The 23073-nt window shown below is 40.0% G+C and overlaps 1 protein-coding gene across 5 annotated transcripts in view; it reads left to right on the top strand.

Annotated features, from left to right (window-relative positions):
- Positions 1 to 23073, top strand: part of CRACDL (CRACD like) — a 130999-nt gene that overhangs the window by 91908 nt on the left and 16018 nt on the right. For 4 of the 5 annotated variants that reach the window (XM_063458866.1, XM_063458876.1, XM_063458884.1 and 1 more), the window contains 4 exons: positions 2771 to 2920; positions 6057 to 6125; positions 16407 to 16631; positions 17086 to 18604. In XM_063458866.1, coding sequence (XP_063314936.1) covers positions 2771 to 2920; positions 6057 to 6125; positions 16407 to 16631; positions 17086 to 18604 — 1963 coding nt within the window. The remainder of the gene's footprint in view (positions 1 to 2770; positions 2921 to 6056; positions 6126 to 16406; positions 16632 to 17085; positions 18605 to 23073) is intronic. The other variant, XM_063458893.1, reaches the window with a different exon arrangement.

Genomic DNA, 23073 nt, shown 5'->3' on the forward strand with positions numbered 1-23073 from the left:
CTCCAGTGCCAGGTAGGCTTCCAATACTTAGCATGACAGGGTGATCTTGTAAGTGTATGTGCCTGCTACTTGGTGAGCTTGTGTGTGTGTCAGTGAGCTTGTCTGTAGTGAACTTGTGTGTGTTTCAGTGAACTTGTCTAAAGTGAGCATGTTTGTTAGTGGGCTTGTCTGTAGTGGGCATGTGTGTCAGTGAGCATGTGTGTTAGTGAGCTTGTGTCAGTGAGCTTGTCTGTGGTGAGCATGTGTGTGTTAGTGAGCTTGTCTGTAGTGAGCTTGTGGGTGTCAGTGAGCTTGTCTTTAGTAAGCGTGTATCAGTGAGCTTGTCTGTAGTGAGCTTGTGTGTGTCAGTAAGCTTATCTGTAGTAAGCGTGTGTATCAGTGAACTTTTGGCGGCCGAGTTTAATGTTTCCTGACAGGGCTGACAAAATCCAGGTGCCAGGGCGAAATTTCTAGTCGCCATGGTGACCTAGCGCCTGGGATTTGTTGAGCCCTGTGCATGTATGTATATATATATATATATATATATATATATATATATATGTAGAGATTGTAGCCGTATTAGTCCAATAAAAAAAGGTATTAAAAGATACGAATTTTAACAGTTTTTTACATATATATATATATATATATATATATATATATATATGTACACACATATATATGTACACACATATATACACATTTCATAACTGCCCCACTGGTTTTGTCCCTTGCCCCTCATGTGCCCCCCCTGAATATGAATCCTGGAGACGTAACTGTTTAGAGGTAGCTGTGGAGTATGAGACCTGGGTTCTCCTTGACCCATACCCATCTCTCAACTGTTTTTTACATTACTTAAATCCACTTCACCCCCCATCTCCCCCCTGCAGAGCGACCCTGTGTTATTTAGCTTTGCACAAAATTCTTCACACATTCCCCAAAATCTTTTGTTAGTTTTCCTAGTTTCCATTGCTGAGTGGGCCATATATATATATATATATATATATATATATATATATATATATATATATATATATATATATATATATACATTTATTGTTTTTTGTTCTTAACATTCTGGATCAGAAGGTTAAGAACAGAGTATAAGGGCGGAACTTCCACAGTCTGCTACTTCATAACTAAAGCCTGTTGAGTTGCTAAGAAACATTTACAGCCAAACTGCTTCATATTTTTAAAAGGTCTCTCGGGAACACATGTAATAAGACAAGCCTTTTTATTTCTGACCAGTAGGTGGTAGCACAGAGCAGTCATGCTTTTTTGATCAGGACAGGGCCAAGTGCTTTGCTGAGTTCCAGTCAAGGCCACAGCAGAAATGCATTGTGTGTTTGAAGTACGTGTTTTCATGCTACCATTGGTTTTATTTACAAAACAGCAATTTGTGACAAAATAAAAGTCAAATTGCAAAGCTTTGGCTTAAATGTACACTTTTTCCAAACCATCTATTTTTGCTTGCGTTTTACAGTTTGTTTTTCAATTCATCATAATTTCTAGTGAAAAAAATACACATTGTTTGTACCTGTGCTTTGCTTGCTATACATATAACTGAGTATATTAAAGGAACAGCATCACTGTTTAAAGCGCTACGGAATCTGTTGGCGCTATATAAATGGCAATAATAATAATAATAATACATTTTAAAAAAGTTAAAACACATCCTTTCTTGCATGTCCTGCCACAGAGCCAGTTTAAATGCCCAGAGCACTTTATTTTGTCCTCTGCAGACGCTCCTTCTTGTAGCTTCTGGTGGACATTTGTGGCCACGTTGTAGAATAAGTTATCCTTGGCTCCCTACTGTCTACAGTAATAGTGCGGAGTCAGCCCTTGCTTATATATTGATTAGTATAAAGGCAATGTGATGGATTAGTTCCTAAAATATGCCCATATTATGATACAGTTTCTTCCAGAGGTTACAGAAGTGATTTTGTCCTCAGAATAGAAAACCCTTTAAAGGAACACTATAGTGACCTAAATTACTTTAGCTAAATAAAGCAGTTTTAGTGTATAGATCATTCCCCTGCAATTTCACTGCTCAATTCACTGTCATTTAGGAGTTAAATCACTTTGTTTCTGTTTATGCAGCCCTAGCCACACCTCCCCTGGCTATGATTGACAGTGCCTGCATGAAAAAAAACTGGTTTCACTTTCAAACAGATGTAATTTACCTTAAATAATTGTATCTCAATCTCTAAATTGAACTTTAATCACATACAGAAGGCTCTTGCAGGGTCTAGCAAGCTATTAACATAGCAGGGGATAAGAAAATCTTAATTAAACAGAACTTGCAATAAAGAAAGCCTAAATAGGGCTCTCTTTACAGGAAGTGTTTATGGAAGGCTGTGCAAGTCACATGCAGGGAGGTGTGACTAGGGTTCATAAACAAAGGGATTTAACTCCTAAATGGTAGAGGATTGAGCAGTGAGGCTGCAGGGGCATGTTCTATACACCAAAACTGCTTCATTAAGCTAAAGTTGTTCAGGTGACTATAGTGTCCCTTTAACAAATATTTATGTTTTCATTTTTACATAGTACGTTTCCCTTAAAGTCTGTTTATCTAGAGCTTGTATGACTGTGTATAGGAAGGAATGGTTGCTGGTTAATTATACTAGTCATGTGACTGTGCATCTTTTTATTGATCTACAATGTGTGAAAACATTTTTGTTGTGTTGGATTTCATTGGCAATTAACATAAATCATTAAAACATTTAAAATCTAACATTTGTGCTTCATATGTTGAAACAAGACATTATAACAATTTTCTTCTTTACTTAAGGCTAAAATTCAGTCAAACATAAGACATGGCCCTCCTCCTTTTGGAATGGTCGCCAAGAGGGGCGACGATACAGGAACAAGTTCGGAAGATGACGGATTACCAAGGAGTCCTCCTGAAATGTCTCTGATGCACGAGGCTGTAAAAACAAGGGTAAGAACGTTGTCAGGACCACTTTTTTTTTTTTTTTTTTTTAAATAAAGTATTGATATTCTACACTGACACAATAAATGCATTGTTTGCATCAGAAGGACAATTTAAAAGATTGAGACATTCTCAAGTGAAGAGGCAACATCAGCTGTGGGTAGCAGATATAATGTATTATGTTAAAACGAGAATAACAATAATGTAACACGTTACATGATAAAAGGCAGGTTTAAATGTACATCTTTGACACCTCTAAATAACAGGCTACACAGGTAATTCCTCCCATTTTCTTATATAAAATTTGAAGGTCATCTATATATTAACTGACCATCAAGCAGTCTTCCTTCAATTCACAATGGAACATTTGCACATATTCTTAAACAATCAAATAAAAAGAAAGTGCTGTGTTTACACTGTGTACATAATCACAATTTTACCACCCGACTAAATACAGTCGTGGGAAAAAGAAAGTAATAACCTGAACTTATCGTTCTCTGTATGACTTCATCAGTCTCTCATATTGTTGTGGAGGATTTCACACCAGTGCAACTCATATCTGGTGTAACAGTAGTGTACATTTAAAAAAAAAAAAAAATACAGGGGGCTTGTTGTCACCTTTCGGGGACCCTTGGTGTTGTACGTGGCTGGGTGCAGGAAGAGACCTTCAATGACATCAGTGAGGACAAGGAACGGGACATGGCTAGCTTGGTATCCAACCTTGTGCAAATGGGGAGTTTGCGGTTGTGCAAATGGACTGTTTGCGGTGCGTTAAACGGGGAGTTTGGTCTGTCACTGTGAAGCGGGCGTAACCCTTACACTACCTGATCCATACAACATTATACCTGATGTTTTAAAGCACGTTATTCCAAACAATTTAGGAATGTTAGGTGATTTATGCCCTTTATGGATTAAAACCACTCTGCATCAACTATGTAATTTTCCATGGGAGTTTTGCCATGGATCCCCCTCCGGCATGCCACAGTCAAGGTGTTAGTCCCCTTGAAACAACTTTTCCATCACTATTGTGGCCAGAATGAGTCCCTGTGGGTTTTAAAATTCACCTGCCCATTGAAGTCTATGGCGGTTCGCCCGTTCGCGAACATTTGTGGAAGTTTGCGTTCGCCATTCGCGAACAGAAAATTTTATGTTCGCGACATCATTATGAATGTACCTTTCCTGGTTGAATACTTTGTTATTATTATTGATATTTTCAGCCATTCCATTGTAGAGTTGCTGGTGTGCTTGGAATCATTGTCCTGTTGCATGATCCAATTTCAGCCAAGCTTTACCTGTCGATCAGATGGCCTCACTTTATCTCTAGAATAGTTTGGAGTTCATGATTTACTCAATTACTGCAATTTTCCCAGGTCCTGTGGTTTCAAATCATCCTTCCACCAGCGTGCTTGACAGTTGGTATGAGGTATTTGTGCTGATATGCTGTGTTTCGTTTTTGCCAAACGTGGCACTGTGCATTATGGTCAAACATCTCCACTTTGATCTCGTCTATGGAAAGGACATTGTTCCAGAAGTCTTGTGGTTTGTTCAGATGCAACTTTGCAAACCTAAGCCGTTTTTTCCATGTTGTAAATAGAGAGAATAGGCTTTCTTCTGGTTCAACGTCTAAAAAACTTACAGTAGTGATGGTGCGCAACAACAAAAATCGTATTCACTATGGACCTCTTATAGAGAGTGAAAGTAACCTTGTGTACATGAAATGAGGTGTTTACAGAGTGGAAATATTATAAATAATTGAACACAAACAGTGGTTGTGGTAAAACAAAGCACAAATCTGTAGGTATACTTGCAAACATGGAAATCACTCTGACACCTATTAAGGAGACAAAAACAGAAAGAGAGCTCCTAGTGCAGCATAGTAATTCACTTATAAATATATAAAATAATGCAAACAGAGGTGCCCTTTAGGTGTTACACTCACAAGATTGGAGTGGAAAAAACACTTGTTGCTATAGCACTCAGGGAGGATGCCTCATTCTTACATAACACCAAAAAAGAAACACAAAATATAAAACATAATACTTTCTTATTTTGTTATTTATTTATTGCATGTGCACCACCTTCAAAGCTCTTGGCACATATTATTATCTTTATGACTCAAAAAGTTAAATTTTTATAGAGTTCAGTGGCCATCACCAACACTTAATCAAGGTTTTCACAGATTGAAAAAATGGCAGTCCAAAGGTAGGCACTCCAGATGTTGTTCACTATATCTTCAATGATGCACTTATGGCCATAATCTTGGCAAAGAATCAGGGGAGAGGTAGTCCACAACACCTGGAGTGCCAAAGGTTGCCTATCCTTGGCCTAGTCCATTTTAAAGGTGCACTATACCACTATAATCACATTTAGCAGTTAGGCTGGGCCTTTAGATGTAGTTTAACGCATAATTGACCTTGTATATTTTTTTTGTTCTTCATTACAATGTCAATTATGCGTTAAACTACATCTAAAGGCCCAGCCTAACTGCTAAATGGGATTATAGTGGTATAGTGCACCTTTAAAATGCACCTAATACAATATTCCTATCTACTTTTAAGCTCACAGGGTATGTTTTTGAATTCTCATATCTGGGTTTCTAGCAGAGGGTGTAGAGGTCTGCTCCTCCATAGGTACTGTATATATGTGGAAATCGGGGCCTAGACCGCTTTGGAATATGAACTCCATGTGTTTATCCTGATAAATGATGATCAATGTTGCTGCTTCTGTTTTGTCACAGATGCTACATAGCTGGCAAAATCCAAGCTGGAGTGAGCACTTACATGTTACCCAGAAGCTCAGCCTGTGCCTACTGGGCTTCTAATTTCTACATAATAGATAATGGAGCCTTTCTTAAAACCATTTTAGAAGAATGAAGTGTTCTTGATAAATCTAGAATTAACTAGGTAGTGAATTCACCATGGATTTTTAAGCTAGTTGGCCGAATGGGAAAAACAATGAAGAGTGTCAGTGAGTGAGTGAGTGAGTGAGTGAGTGAATGAATTGTTTTTTATTAATGATTCTTACTTTGTTCAGCAATGAAATAGTCTTGAGGTTGAATAAGGTGGAATACTCAGACATTTTTATTTATTCTGTGAGACTTTAGATGTGTCTGACTCCCATGTTATGTCCTCATTCTATTCCACAGTTCTTTGATCATCCTAAACACCTTAGTTCTCTCAGTTTGGCAGGAACAGGTAGTGAAGAAGATGAACAGGTAATGATCCAACTTTGTTAATTGTGAAATGATGGGTGGGCTTTTAAAAATGTAACTTTAATACAGACTTTCAGCCTGTATTAGTTTTATTTTGCCAGTATTTTGTGTGTGTGTATTTCTTAGTCAAAGCAACACTGTCATTGGCTTTATTTTTCAATGCATGATAATCCATTAAGGACGGATGCAATTGTACAAGTTCTAATGAAAAGAAAACCTGGAATTTGCGTTATATGTCTGTTTAACCATATTAAGTGCCTCCACACTTATTTCAAATCATTTTTTTCAGGAGAAACGGGGCTTTCATTTAACATCAAATATTCATATGTGAAACATAATTTAACATAATGTTAACTTCGGTAAATATTTTACATTGGATTAACCTGGGAAGACTGAAGGTGGGGGGAATCATAGGGAGGTAGATGTGGGGATAAGGAGGGGATCTAGTTGTGGGTGGTCCGACAATCTTATCAAACATTCAACGGTTTTGTCAGGCTTTCAACAGTTTTCTTAGGCTTTCAACTGTTTTAGTGACATGGTATTCATCCTTCTTTTTGAGGAGTGCGAGTCTGACATTTTTGGATATGCACTTATGCACTAAGTCTAAATAGTAGGAGCGTGAGATCTGGGGGTCTATTCTCTTAGGATTACAACCCATACTGAAACTTGGCTATGGCAGCAGGGTGATATTTGGGGTGTAATCGGGTTTGTAGTGTTTACATCTTAGTGTTTTTTATGCTTCCATTACCTCTCAGAACTAGGTTGGCATTTACCATGACATCGGATACCTATGCAGTCATGCACCATAGTCATCGATATGGCCACAGCTGTCGGAGTCGCGGGTTCTGTCTCATACCCGTTAGTGAGAGTTATGTATGACTACAGTGTTGGTATTGAGAATGTGCAGGCTATGTAGTTGTACTTGGATTCAATAAGATATATAACTCCTACATTGACCATGCTGCTGTCACAAATGTTTTTGGGGGTAATTTTTCCTCTCCATTATTTCATATTGTCTAGTTGTATTTATTGTTTGGATACATTGCTAGACAGTGAGTGTAGTGGGTGAGCGCCACATTCTACTTATTATTGTTAGGGCTGCTATAAGTTTATGGTAAATCATGTATTTGGCGTCTTTCAAGAGATCTCTTGGGAAGAGATGTAACTCCTGAGCATTTGTGTATGAGCTGTGCTATTTCTGTCCAGAATGTGGCCAGATGTGAGCTGGACCACCAAATGTGGTACATTGTTCCTGGCTCAAATTTATCCGAAAGGCCTGGGTTACTGCGTTTTAATCGTGTAGGCACTAGGTACCTTCGGTACAAGATTTTCCTGTTATGCTCCGTGTGAGAAATGCATAGTGAGAGGGGTTTGTGTGCCAGGATTATTTTTCGCCATTGATTTTCACTGAGTGGGCAATTTAGTTCTCGTTCCCATGCTTTTACAAAATTACAATTATTGGGGCTCATTTGGGTTTGACTTTTGGCGTATATTGTTGTGATCAATTTGGTGGGTGTTTGTAAACGGAGACAGATTTTTTTCTGCGTCAGTCAGCTGTAGGCCATTTACAGTATTATACATTAAAACAGTTAGTTTTTTTGACCATGAGAGCATTTGTGTGTATGAAAATTTAGCCGTATTGGGCAACCCATATTCTTTCTGCATTTCCACAAAGATTTTCAAGCTGGGCCCCTGAAATACGTGGTACAGGTGTGTTATGCCATGTCTATGCCAAAGTTTAATGTTAAAGTCTGGGATGAGGGAGGGCAGGGATGCAAGTGGTAGTGCGAGCGAAATCCCCTTGTGCATGTGTTTCCTGGAATTTATCCCAGAGTTGGAGTGTGAGTTTGGTTGTTGGGAGCATGTTTTTATATTTCGACCTGAACTTCTTGGGCATCCACGCGTCAGGTCACAAGCTTCACCTGGTCTTTATGTATGATCGTGGGGATAATTTGAGTTAGTCTGTGTAACGGAGCTCCCTGTACTCCGACTCGGTACCTAAGCACTGCTTCCTAGCTGGAACAGGGGACAAACCGCAGCACTTCTGTCCACAGTCGCCGTGGCCTGACTGGGGCCCTGGAACCACTCCTTCCTAGAGTCGAATGGGGAATTATCGTGGGGATAATTTGGGTTAGTCTGTGTAACGGAGCTCCCTGTACCCCGACTGGGTACCTCCGCCAAAGGACTGCTTCCTAGCTGGAACAGGGGACAAACCGCAGCACTTCTGCCCACAGTCACCGTGGCTTGACTGGGGCCCTGGAACCGCTCCTTCCTAGAGTCGAATGGGGAATTAGCTCTAGTCCTTACAAGGACGTTCCCCGTTGAATCCCCTGCAAGCTGGACCAGTAGACACAGGAGTAAATCTTCTTTCCCTCCAATAACAGGACGACACAGTTTTGGAGTGCAAGCTGGAATAGGATTTTAATGGAAGCACACTGGCCTTTTATGCAAGTTTCCCAACAAGGACGACACCCAGGTGCACCTTGTTGGGCACAGGGACACGAAGTGAACAAACCAGTAAAGACAGAGTCATACAGTGAGACACTCCCATACACAAACAATAGAATCCTGCCTCTGTGCGTGGGAGATAATTGAATCAGGAACTGTACTAATCTAACCTAATTATCTCCAAGCACAGAATCAAACATACAATTTTATGAAACCCCAAAAAGTACCTTAAAAACACACAAAACCCCATAAAAGTCACATCCCCGATGATAGCCCCGATCTGGGTGAACAACATATACAAAAATCACCCAGATCAGTTCAGGGGTTCAGAAATTTCCTGGAAGTCATAGTTTTGACCGACCGCAAGCATGGCCCCATGCCCAAAACAGTTCCAGGGAAATCAGTGCTAACAGTCGGTAAAGTTTGGTAGTCTTTTACAGGTTTCCCTGCAGGTCCCATAGTCTGTGGGCAGGAGGCTGGCAGGCAGGCTCCTCCAGGAGCTCGGGGCAAACTCACTTGGAGAGGGGAGTTTGTCACAGTCTGTTTGGCTAGTAATTTAAGTTTTGGCTCTTGGTAGGAGGCTTCCCCGGTTTAGGGAGGGTGGCCACATGCGTGATCAGCATCTCGTGTGGCATGTCTCCCATTTTTATTATGTGATTGTATACTGATTCCAATTTCGGGGCAAGAATTTGTGATTTACCCGGTGGCAGGGACGCTATAGTTTGCGTGATTTCTTGGGATGTTACAGGTCTTTGTAGTATCTCATGTTGTTTTCCAGTCAATGACAGCAGGGATGTGAGGTCCAGAAAATGTTCTGTCTCTGAGGTAGTCGGGTGATCGGTATAGTCATCAACTGTTTTAGTGTTTGTTATCAGGTATGGGATTTTGGATTGTGTCTGTTTCTTCCTTAACATTACATAGTTACATAGTTACATAGCTGAAAAGAGACTTGCGTCCATCAAGTTCAGCCTTCCTCACATTTGTTTTTTGCTGTTGATCCAAAAGAAGGCAAAACAAAACAGTTTGAAGCACTTCCAATTTTGCCTACAAGCTAGAAAACAAATTCCTTCTTGACCCCAGAATGGCAGTCAGATTTATCCTTGGATCAAGCAGTTATTACCCTACATTGAAAGATTATATCCTTGAATATTCTGTTTTTGCAAGTATGCATCTAGTAGCTGTTTGAACATCTGTATGGACTCTGATAAAACCACTTCTTCAGGTAGAGAATTCCACATCCTTATTGTTCTTACAGTAAAAAAAAACTTTCCTTTGCCTTAGACAAAATCTTCTTTCTTCCAGTCTAAACGCATTACCTTGTGTCCTATGTAAAGTCCGGTTTGTGAATAGATTTCCACACAATGGTTTGTATTGGCCCCGAATATATTTGTATAATGTTATCATATCCCCTCTCAGGCAACGTTTTTATAAAGTAAATAGGATTAAATTTGTTAACCTTTCTTCATAGCTGATATGTTCCATTTCTTTTATTAATTTTGTAGCCCGCCTCTGCATTTTTTCTAGTGCCATAATATCCTCCTTGTTGCAAGTGTTTTCCCCGCTTTGTTACCCTGGGAGTAATTTCTAATTTTCAGGCGTTAGAGTGTGTAGGCTGTTTAGCTAAGTGTATTTCATTTATGCGTGCCGTTGTGTCAGCTATGGTGCGTAGATGTTGGTCTGCTGGTTGCAGGATATGTGCATTCATTGCATCTCTTAGGGAGCATAAAACTCCTAAGTAGTCATTTTGGGATTTACGTTTTAAGAATGAAGCTCGGCTAATCAGTAGTCCTGTAATGGTAGGCTAAAGGGCTGCCAAAGAGAGAGAGAGAGAGGAGATCTCCGGGGTGCTATTGAGGGTGAAGTAGTTCTCCAACTCTTGTGTCAATTGCGTTACAAAGGTGGAGTCCTGCAGGAGGGAGTCTTTAAGGCGCCACGATATTTGACCCCTATTTGACAATTTGTTTTACAGGGTTAGTGTGATCGGTGCGTTGTCCGACCACACTATGGATCCTATAAAGCATTGTGTGATTTGGGGGAGGAGGTGGCCTGGCACCATAATATGATTCATTCTAGAGAAAGTTTTATGCACACTGGAGTAGTAGGAAAATTCTCTCACAGTAGGGTTCAGTGTTCAGTAATCAGTTTAAGCAATGCTTTGCAGTGTGTGAGTATAACTGAGTGTCTGGGGGATGTGTCTGGTAGGGTAGTGTCCATGTGTGAATCCAAGACATGGTTTTGTCAGGATCGGGACAGGGATCCAACACGCAGAGTACAAACAGTAGCCAGATACGTATACCGGACCTTAGAATGGCCGGACTAACGTAAGTAGTACAGTATAGAATGGTCAAAGACAACCCGAGGTCGAGGGTAACAGAAGACAGGTAAGCGAGAGACAAGCCGAATCAAGGGTAACAGAGATAAGCAGAGTAAGGTAAACAAGCCGGGTCAAAACCAAAGGGGATAATAGAATACACAAGCACTGAGTGACTAGAACAAGCTAGAACCACGACAGGGCAATGAGCTAATGAAAGAAGCTCTGTTAAATACCCTGTTCAGAGCAGTAACCACGCCTCCGAGGCGTCCTGATTGGTCCTGCAGCAATCGACTGACAGGTCGTTCCGGGGGAGTGTCCTGATGACTACTTCCTGCCTAGATGCTGTAAAAGGCAGTCACTCCCTCGCGGCCGGCCTAGCATGACCGGATAGACCGCGGGAAAGGGAGCCATCAGACCGTCTGGATGGAGGAACAGCTAAGTCTCTACCTCTTTCGGAGGTAGAGACCACAGGTACCCTGACAGGTTTAGATCACCACACATAACCAGTGAACTAGAGGGTGCTGTTGGAAGCTTAGTAAGCACCTTGTGAAGGACGTTCCACTGGTGGTCTTTAGGACCATAGAATCCCACCAGGGTATATTCTGCATCATTAATCATGCAAGATGAGGAACCTACCCTGAGTATCCTTTTTGATTTGTAATAGTTAAAATGACAGTGAGTGGTGTATTTTGAGGTGTGGGTGCCATGGTATTGCTGTATTCCCGTAGACCAAACTAAGGTATTCCGTTTGTGACAAAGTGTGTCTCCTGGACACATAGTAGTATGTCTATTTTTCCCCGCCTTGCCTCCTCCATTCTTTAAGCTTGGTAAGTCCCTCTTCTGGGGTGAGGATCGGTTTGATGCCTTCTTCGCGGGTAACCAGCAATTTAGTTGAGTATCCCCAGCGGTAGTGGATTCCTTGCTGCCGCAGGGCTTCCACCACGACCTGAAAGCTTTTCCTCCGTCTGAGTGTTGCCACAGAGAAGTCAGCATATATGGTCATGGTAGGATAGCCCTTATGAGGCTGTGTCTTGTTACGGTAAGATCATAGAACATGCTCTTTTATATGGAAGTAGTGTGCCCGGAGGAGCACATCGCTTGGGGTTGAGTCAGGCAAGTAACTTGGCTTCAGGACGTGGTGCACTCGGTCAAGCAGGAGCATGTCTGCCGGTACATCCGGAGCATATGCTCGGATGAGGCCACGCGCGTAGGCCTGCAGGTCTTCATGCAGGACAGATTCAGGCACTCCTTGTAGCCTAAGGTTGTTCTTTCGGCTTCTATCCTCTGATTCCGCCATCCTGGATTCTAGGAGATCTATCTTATTTTCTAGAGATTGAATGTGATCTGCCATGTCATTGTGGGCAGAAGCACATTTTGTGTTCCACGTGGGTTGTGCGGGTGCCCGGCTCTTGTGCATCCTTGCGGAGAGCAACCGCTGTATGTTGCCACGAGGCTATGAGCTTACTCAATAGATTATCCAGGGCTTGTGCCAGAAATGGTTTTGTTATATTTTCTGCATCAGTTGCAGGCAGATGCTCTGTGGTTGGTGTCAGAACACTCATGTCGGAGTCACCGTTGCCATCTTGTGGGTGGCCTAGATGTGCCACTGGAGTTTTATAGCAGAAAAAGTTTAATTTTTTCCGCTTTAGACGCCGCTTTCTTAGATTTGTGTTGGGACATCTTTCTTTTAGAGTGTTGGAAAGCTTTTGGCAGCTCTTTTTCCGCACTTTGTATGGAGCTCAGAACTGGAGCAATTCTTCATGCGGCCATATTGCTCGGCGGTCAGCCACGCCCCTCTTTTGCATGGCATTTTAACTGTGAATGTCATAGTACTGTTAGTTGTTACTGCAATATACATTTGTGTGTACCCCTCTCCCCCTATGTACAGGTTTTATGGGGTTTTGGAAAGTTACAGGGTTAAATATAGGTCTTTCTCCGTTTTCAGTTTATACACATTGAAATTTGCCAAATTGGTTTGCCAGGCCTATGTTGCCTTTGAGACCGTATGGCAGCCCACAAATGAAAACAACCCCAGTCATGGTATTCAATTTGAAAAAGTAGATAACCAAGGGTATTCAAAATGTCCAGTCTTTTTTAGTAGCCACTTAGACACAAACGGCTATAAATAAATAAAACACAAAACCTGCAAAGTGACAATGCTGCTTTAAAAATATTGTTTTTCTAAACTTTGTAACGATATCCTTAGGCTGCTATGCTTTTTGTAATGTCACAGTGAATTACTGATATCGTGTTCTCTCAAGCACTTTGGTTTTCATTGTTGCTGCTTCATTAACCTTGAAAATTGAGTTATTAGATGACATTTTGAAGGGTAACTGTAACGCAAGGTAACGGCTTAAGATTTGCATGGTAATCAGAACCCTGTGGTATTATTTTTGGTATTAAGTTAAAAACTGATTATTTGGAAGAATCTGGATTAAATACAAATAAGGCAAGACTAGTGAAAATAAGTTTCACAAAAACTCTAGGGTGGTAAGGGTTAAAATCAACACTATGGATGTCCGCTGCATAGGGCAAGAGGATGCAAATGCCCCCCAGGAATTTGCCTTTCCTTTAATTTCAATAGGACATAAGTGTAACAGAGCCTAACCACAATATGTCTTTGACACCCCCTGGAAAATTTCCTACAGACACCCCAATCACCAATATTGCAGATGTAAACAAGGTGCTTCAAAGGTAGCAAAATCGGAGAGAGATATTCTGTAGTAGTTGGTGACTCACAATGATCTTATTCAGGGTTACTTTCAATACTGTTGCAGCTGAGTCTTCTTGTGTGATTTTCCAACCAAATATCTAACCATTGACGCTTTATTCAAATGATTTACACCAAACATGGTTTACTTAAACCTTAAATAGAAACCCCTAATCACCATCAGAATCATCCTTTTGTGTAACCTAGATTAGAATGAGAAGCATGAATATAGATAGTGTCAGTGTTCTTACATCTTGATTCTGGTTCAGAAAAAAAAGAGATTCTGTACTAATCAGACATTTATTTTGTGAAGACGCATTGAGTTTTGGGTAAATAATATTATGAGGCAGAAACATCCCACGCTTTCAATGTGACTAGTGATTTTAGTTGAAATGTTATAAGAGCACCATGAGAATAATGCAAGACAGATACTTAATAACGTTGAATTACGGTAATAGTAAAGTATACCAGATTGTATATTTGTCTCTTGAAATGTTAGATGGATTTAGAGTACAAACATCAATCACGTCAGTATCTTGTTGAGATTGTACAAAGAGTACTGAAAGATGAATGCCAATGTCAGATGAAGATTTGAAAAGAGTTGAAAAATACAATGGCAGGATGGATATTCTTAGCTCTTTGAACATATAAATACAACATAAAAGCAGTTTTTATACCCTTTTGTATTGGACAAAGTTGTTTATTGGCAATGAGTCCAGTTTTGGAACAAAACAGGAAATATCATAAAATGAGGAGCTGTTGTCTTTTTGTTGTTGACAGTTATTTTTTTCTTTCCTGTTAAATATATTTGACATATTCATTAGAATGCCTTTTGCAATGGAGTTTGTGTATAATATGTTTTTTTTGTGAGTTCAGTGTGGTTCACACAGCTATTTTCACTGCCTACCATGTATACTGTTACAGTTTTGATAGGAGGAGCCCAGATAGCAGCAATAAGCCAAATCGGGGTACCAAAAGGGATAAGCGAAAAATATAGTCAGAAAAGCCAAGGTCAGAGGCAGGAAGCAAAGGATTATAAACAAGGAAATAGACAGAATTGGGTCAAATACCAGGAAGACCCATTGCCGAAGCATGCGGCGCACGCCGAAGAGGGACCACGTTTAATGAGGAGTGAGGCGCACCAAGGGAACTCCAAGTGAGTCAGACTGAGGCCCTGATGTATACACATTTCTGGGATTCAATAAAAACTCATGACAATGTTCAGGTAATCATGGGAGATTTTACATTAGCATTGGCTCACTGTCTGTACTAGGCTTGCATTTGATGCAAATTAAAATTTTTAAAATAACAATAACAACAAAACAAAAATAATAGCTAATACAAAGTAAAAGAGAAAAGGTGTGTAGACGCTTCAAGTGTATGAGGAAAGCAAGAGGTGTAACTCAAGGAGTATCCCCCAACACCCTCCAATCAATAAAACAGAATGAAAACCAAAGTAGTTACCCTGTTGAACATAAAATATACCTACTAGTAATCACAGGATACAATGAATCACAGTGCACTGAGGAAGAATCCTATATTGAGTTGAAACACATTTGCTGCTTTTCCAGGGACTTGAGCACTTTATTTACATTGCGGTGACTTTAGCCATTTCGGCTAACTGTTTGCACTGCAGTAATCTTTTACTCCCAGACCCTATTTTATTTGTATATATATATATATATATATATATATATCTTGATTTAATACATTTTGGAATATCACTTCTCCAAGTCTACTGTGAAATGTTGCTATTCCCAGATCAAGCCACCATCTATAGCCTGTATAGGCACCCTAAGGCATTTTATACAGAGCCTGGGACGGCTCTGAATCTAATGAGTTACTGTTTATATTGTCTTTGAGCATTCTTTATATACAGTCTTCACTGCGTTTCCTTGTTTTCATATTTTTTTATATTATATGTATGTAACCTGTGATTACTAGTAGGTATATTTTATGTTCAAGAGGGTAACAAAAATAATAGCTGGTTAGCTATTGTTACAAGTCATAGCTAGTACATTTTCTCCAAGTTTGTAAAAATGTTTAAAATGATATAATTACTTGATTCATTTCATATGTATTGACAAGATCCTTTTTTTATGTAAAATAATAATTATAATAATTATTTTATTATTGTGGAAAATATGTATTGTTGCAACCGTATTAAATGCAATTACAGAACGTTGGCCTTGAATTAATATTGTTGGGTAAGCTTTCCAAATGATTTAATATGTAAAAAACTTCCAAAATATTACAAGATTACAATTTTTAATACTATGAAATCATCAGAAAATAAAAAAGTTTACAAATTCCAAAACATTAAATTGAGGCCTTTGTTGGGCTTTGTGGTGGGTGAACCATCTGTAAATAGAAACACTGTAATGCAGGTGCAGCTTATCCTCTATTTCCCCTGTTTAGGTCTCTCTGACCACTGTTTGTGTGTTTGAGTTAGCTTATTAGGTTTTTGACGAAAATATTTGTATATACCTATCTCTGGATATCACGAGGAAAAATGAGTGTTTTGCTTTTTTTTTTTCCAATTAGTATTTTTTGAATAAAGTTTACACAGTAATTTTCTCTGGGTGCACTCCCTTATATAATGTGTTTAGCAAGAATATGCCTATGTAAGATCAGCCAGTGTAGCTAGATAATGTGGAATTTTACGTCTGGCAGCAAAGGAGTTCAGCTCCGTAAGTGCAGCATTTCATGACCACTTCAAATCACATGGTGCTTGGAGTAACCCTTTAAACCCTTTGCAAAACAAACTAATATTTAGAATTTCATGTTTTAATACTAAATATCTGTTTTGAAGATATCATCAGGGCATTCATCGAGGCCTCTGTCTCCTGAGGAAAAGCAGTACACACATGCCAAAAGTTCATCCCTGCAAAGAAAAGAGGGTCGTAGTCTTTCACCATCAGCTGATTTTGATACTCCAGCTCAACTCTCAACCTTTCTGGATAGTTCTGCGGCAAGACATAGACTTTCTGTGAAACCAAGAAACCAGAGGACTTCCAAGATTAGAAGATCGTCTGCGGTAATACATTAATCCAATAGGTTTTGTCCATCTTCTGCTTCTAATACCGCCCTATGGTGAGAGTGAAAACAAGTCTAGGTGTAAGCCAGTTTATCATTATTGTATATGCATTATATATATATATACATATATATATTACTGTAGAAGAGCTCCAATACTCTCGCTGAGTATCTCTGGCCATGTGGCAGAGCCTGCAAATTCACAAGGTCTAGAGGCACATGGTCTGCTGTTTTATATTGGGTTATTATGAGTGCCTGTATGAGGGCCTTGTGACTTTTCAGGCTCCGTCACAATTACAGTACATTTTACAACTGTACCAGGGTCATGTAAACTACTGCCTTGACATTACATATCTTAACATCTTCAGTCAACATTCCGTGAATTATGTTAGATAAACTTTCTCACCCAGAATTTTGTTCATTTTATTGAATGATACTCTCCCTAACTGTTTTAGGTGCTTCAGGAGGAAACACTAGTTGATTTAACTACAACTGAAGAAGAACCTGAATGTGACACAGAAGAAGCCACGTCAACACCTACTCAAGGAAAAGAGAATAGCAAGAGTATAGAGGTGGTGGAATGTGGAACAAGTCCTTCTGATAATTCACATCCCATGGAAGTTTCAAATCTAAAATCACATGACTCTGAAGGAAAGCAGAATGAAATTGTAATGGGAGATGAACCTCAAATTTCATTGGCACAAACAGAGATCTCATCTGATAAAGTGGAATTAAGCAACAAGTTACCTTCAGCATTGGAACATACCAATACTTATCCAAGTGCTGGTGTAAATGCTAAAACTGAATTAGGCTTGGTGGATGCTTTACTTGTAAAATCAAATGAAAGAGCACCCTGCAGATTAAATACTGTGGACAATGCCTTGTCTGAATTAGTGTTAGATAAAAGCATGCCATCTAAAACAGATCAGAGCCCCAAATTACCTTTAAGCAACAATGAAGAAAAAGAAATGAAAGAACATATGAAAAGTCTAGCTAATGAAGCACCTCCAGTTGTTGAGGAGTTTGTTATAACAAAGACAAAGTCTGATCAGATTCTCCATTCATTGGACTCCCTTCATATTAACACTCTTTCTTCTCAATCACCATCAACTGTAGATTTTGCATCATTCCGACTTGACAAGTCTAAGGCTATCCAGGAGCAGCCTGACAAAGAAAATAACAAGCTTGTGGGTAATTTAGATAAAAAATTAGAAAAACCAAACTCAGATATTGGACCACAGAGAAAGTTTTCTGTTTCATCAGCCTGGGAAAGACCAAGAGGAGGCAGCTTTTCATTCAAAGGAAATGTTGAAGGTGAAAGTTTAAAAAACATGAAATTATCTCTGTCCAAGTCTGAAATGCCATCAAATGAAAATGAGAAAGATGATCCAAGACTTCTTGGTTCTCACCCTGAAAGAAAAGTCAGTGCTAGGAAAAAGGGGAATTTGACTCACTCAGAGTATGTGTCTACAGACAAAGCTGCCGTTGGTTGCATTTCTTCTGAGCAAAGTTCCACACAAGCTGCCAGTGACATGTCTGTGGTTATAGAACCTCAAGCAGGCAATGAAGAGAAGAATCCGTTTTTTGTTAAGCTAAGATCCACTTCTATGTCCTTACGGTATAGAGATGGTGTAAATCAAGAATCAAACAGAGCAAAAAGGCACAGTTCAGAAATCAGACAGGAAAAAACAGGGCGGTTGAGTCCAAGCAAGGATGGATGTACAGAAGCCTCAAACACAGAAATCAGTTCAAAAACAGAAATGCTGAAAGCTAAAACAAATGTCAATGAACTAACTCATGCCAGACCAGCTCTGCCCAAAAAGCCAGTTTTGCAAAACATAACTGTTGCTGACAATAACACAAATAAGGAAGCATCAGAATGTGTGCCTCAGCAGGAAAAGAAAGTCAAATCTCCAGAGACAAGGGCTGAAAAGGCAGTATCAGAGAGAAGATTAAGTATAGAAAAACAAACAGGTGAGGTTCTGCTGTGGTGTGTTGACAATGTTTATTATTATTATTTTGATGGGGTACTTCATTTTTCTATTATAGGTGGAGAAGTGAATTGGGGACATGATTGCCAAATACTGTGTATAAGATAGGTGTTGTTTATGTCCCCTGTGGAATTTTGTAAAGGAATTATTGCAATTAAATGTAAGTCTCCATTTGAGACACATATTAAATCCAGTGTTCTGTGCCACAGTGTGTAAGCATTAAATGGTTACTGCAACCACCATGACACTTGTGCTTTTAGAAGTGTTCATTTTGGTAGGAGTCTGTATGTGCTGTGTTTATGCTTGAAACATACATATAGAGATATTTGCAGTTGTGTGCTGGGGGCTAGTTACACCCCTGGCACATGTGCCTGGCAGCTCTGAACTCTCTTGTAAATGTCAATTCTGTGCAAAAATTACATCAATCGTCGGTGTGCACTGCACACTGGCAAAGGACGTATTGAGCTTCTCATTTGTAGGCAGAGCCTGCAAAGTGAAGCGTGGATGACCTCTCCCTTGCCGAATGCCGCCCTCACCGTCTTCATGTAAGCTTTGCCTGGTACTGGAATTCAGGTAAGTAATATCTTTTTAATTTTATTCTTATTTCAGCTTTTAGAGGGCATTATTCATTAAAAAAAAATTAAGCATAAGAAAGGACTGGAGTAACCCTTTAAGCACACACTCATAGTACATGGAATTAATTAAGAAAATACAGACTGCAGTCTGTTGCCAACCACCACTGATGGATTCTGCTTCTTCTCATTGTCAACTACCGCTGATAGCAAACGCTGGTTTGCTGGGGCGCACACTGAGACATGCTGTGCAGACCTCCCAGTCTCATCTGATTGCATGCAGTGGAGCACAGTTAGAGTAAAACAACATGTATCTGGAATATGTTGTTCCAAACATGCATTGCTTTGTGGAATGCTGGATATACAGAGAAATTGGCACTTTTATGCAAGGGTCTAGTTACACTCCTGGCACACGTGACCTAGGCAACCAGGAACTCTGTTCCGCTGGATTCATTGTGAGTATATTATTATTTACTGTTATATAACTGGGGGGAGCTAGTTAACAATGCCCACTAGAGCATTATAAAGTAACTTTAACTATGGACCAGGAAGGGTTGGAGTAACACTTTAAACTGCCCTTGAAAACTTGTAGCCCTAAATGTTTAATTACTTCTGTCCCATTTTTATTATACGCTACCTTTTATGTCTTCACTCCTACTTTGAATATAGTCAGTGTTGTATGACCATGAAATATATACACTAAAAACTCAACTGTAGTGATCTGGAAACTGAATCGCTAAATTTAGACAAAATTTACCAAGTTACAATAAACCCTTATGTCTCAGACACTCTGAATAATAATTATAAGAGAATGGGCTCTTTAAATGAGCTTTATATCCTGATAATGTTAATTCCAATGATAATCAAGCAAGCTGTGTATTTATGATAGTTTCATACTGAGAGTTTAGTAACTCATTCATTGTCCATTGCCTATCCCATTGTTTGTAATTAAATTAAAATGCACTATAACCCAAGATACAGCACGCTTTGTTCATACTTTTGTTGATGTACAAGATGTAAAGCTATGGTTCTTTCACTTCTTTGGCGGTGTACATTTTGTTTTAAAATAATAATGCTAATATAAATGTACAGTAACGGAGCCATCTAAGAGGTCTTTAATCTACTGAATGCAGAAACACATTTAATCTGTTGCAGCAGGTTGCATACCCCTCTGTGTGCTCAGTGGGTGAACATTATGTTATCTAACTAAGCATGTGAATAATTAGTTTGTGGGGCCATCCTTCTGTTTTGTTTCTTTCAACAAAACTACTATAAAGTTAGCTGGTACAAAGTGAAGAAAATGATCCTGTTGTGCTAATCCCATTTATAGTGATTGCTTTTTAAGGTTCTCTATTTTGCTTTTGTTTGCCAGTCTGTTATCAGATTATTATTAAGTGAGAGCAGATTAAGGACATGCAATTCATATAAAATCATGTTCAGAAACATGAAAGTACAAATTACTGTTAGTGCGTCATATGCACGGTTCGGGGCCAAACGAATAGTGTGTGCCTGGTGCATTAAAATGTGTGTCTAAGATGTTTAAGAAAAGCATCAGTGCGATACCCAAGGGGATGATAACGGAGCTATACGCCCACCTTTGCTCTGCGAATGGGGACTGGGGACCGCTAAGGTACACTGACCTATGGGAACGTGACTTAGGGGAAGTTCTCGAGGGTATAGAATGGCAGGAAATATGGGAGGCGAGTAACACCACCTCGGTGTGCGTGACACTACAGAAGCAATCCTTTAAAACACTGCTCCGTTGGTACACCACCCCCGTAACGCTATACAGGATGCTCAAAACCAATACAGACACGTGCTGGAGAGGCTGTGGGGAACGAGGCACCTACCTACACATGTGGTGGGAATGCCCAAAAATGGTTCTTTTCTGGTCCGCAATTAAACAACTGATACGGTCAGTACTATCCAGGACCCTTGACTTAGACCCCTGGGTCTACCTCCTCAACCGTACGGTCGAGGGATGGACTAGGGCAGAACAAAAACTCATACACAAACTCACTCTAGCAGCCAGGAAAGCAGTGGCAGCCACATGGCTGCAACAGGATACCCCAAAGATGCCGGAGGTTATAGCGAGAATTAGGGAAATCCACTTGATGGATAAACTGACGGCTAGCTTGCGAGGCTCAACACAAAAATTCACCAAAATATGGGAACCTTGGGACTGTAGCGACATGGGGAGGGAATGACGCCGACTCATTTGCCGCTTGGACCTCATCCCCGCCCTCGCCCCAGTCTCCTCCCCCCCCCTTACTAAGATTAGTGAGTGCTGACCACCCTCTCTCGGCTGCTTAAACTAGGTCCCACCCCCTAAAACGCTTTCCCTCTTTCTCTCTCTTTCTCCCTCTTTTCTTCCTCTGTTTACTAGCCCGGCCCGGGACACGGGACTGGCTGACACTGCCTAGATATCTGGCACAGGACTCACCTGGGGTACAGTATAAGAGCTGTATGAGGGCGCCCCTAAACAAGGGAAAATGCTCCACCCTTACGCTATGTATTACGCTACGAATCTGAAGAGCTATGCCTGAATATATGGATGTACACTAGTTGTCCCGGCAGGGCCGCCAATATATAAATATTTACAGAAACCTGGACAACTAGCAAGATTGTGTTCGCATATATAGAATATGCATTGTTATAAAACCGTTAATTACTTCTTATTGTACTAAATTATCATTTTGATTAACACAGACAAAGACTTCTGCACATGTCACGTTACTAAGTATAAGTTCGCTGACTCTGTCAAGCTGCAAAATAAAGAATTTAAAAATGGGCAGGCCAGACAAGAAAGCTCACATGTTAAACGCTATATTTACCTACTGTCTGTGTTTCTCTCCACAAAATGTAAAACATTGTGCCGTACATGCATAGGTCATGTTTGACTTGTTATGCCTGTTACCGCTTTCGACTGCTATTGTGGCTGAGTAAGCCTATTGTCATATCATGCACAACAGAAAATAAAGAATAAAAAAAAAAAAAAGAAAAGCATCAGTGACAGACCTATGCTATACATGTACATACACACACATGCACCACCAACATTATTGAAAGAATCAAAAAAGTGTATACCCACTCATATAATAGTAACATGTAAGCATGGTGAGATTTTGGAGCTGATCATTCTGTCTATATACCTTGTCCTCCCATCCTGGGTTGGTTCCCTGGTGTGGTGCACTCAGGAACCCAAATGTCTCCAGCAAGACACATATGTGCTGTGGGTATTAGGATGCAGAGAGTGCAGCAGGAACGCTCTGTGCACAGTCTGCCCTGATTGGGACTGGAAAGGGAAGCTGACACATCTATTTTTTGCATCACTGGAACACCCCTATAGAAATATAACTTTAGAAATATAAAATATTTATTCTAACCAAAAATAGTGTTTTAATAGAACACTCTTTTGGATGGAGTATCCCTTGTAAAGAAGCTAGGTTTTTGAGGAACTATATTTCTAGATAACAAAATATTGGAGCATGCTGCTCTGAGTCATTGAGAAATGGACTGCAAAGGAGCTCTTAAATTGACCTGTACTCAAAAGGAGTCCAGACCCTCAAGCAGGTGAGAGAGACCTGTTGGCTCAAGGAGGGGACCCTAACAGCCAGAGCTCCAGACCTAGTCAGACTTCTTTCAGAGGAAGCAGCTACCAGAGAAGTAAATACTTTAAGACTCTAGATGGCGGTATGGCCTCGACTTGCAAAGTGGTGCAATTCCTGGAGCAGGGAAGACCGTTTAAAACACCCAAGAGCTGTTGATGGCTAGCAATAGGTGATTTTGTGCCAAAAAGAATGGGATGGTTGGTGACTGAATCAGATGCATATAGTTCTATCTCATTGCAAACACTTGCCCCTCTATTCATGATGTTTAA

The sequence above is a fragment of the Pelobates fuscus genome, chromosome 1 (genome assembly GCF_036172605.1).
Source record: "Pelobates fuscus isolate aPelFus1 chromosome 1, aPelFus1.pri, whole genome shotgun sequence".
In the NCBI taxonomy this organism is placed as follows: Eukaryota; Metazoa; Chordata; class Amphibia; order Anura; family Pelobatidae; genus Pelobates; species Pelobates fuscus.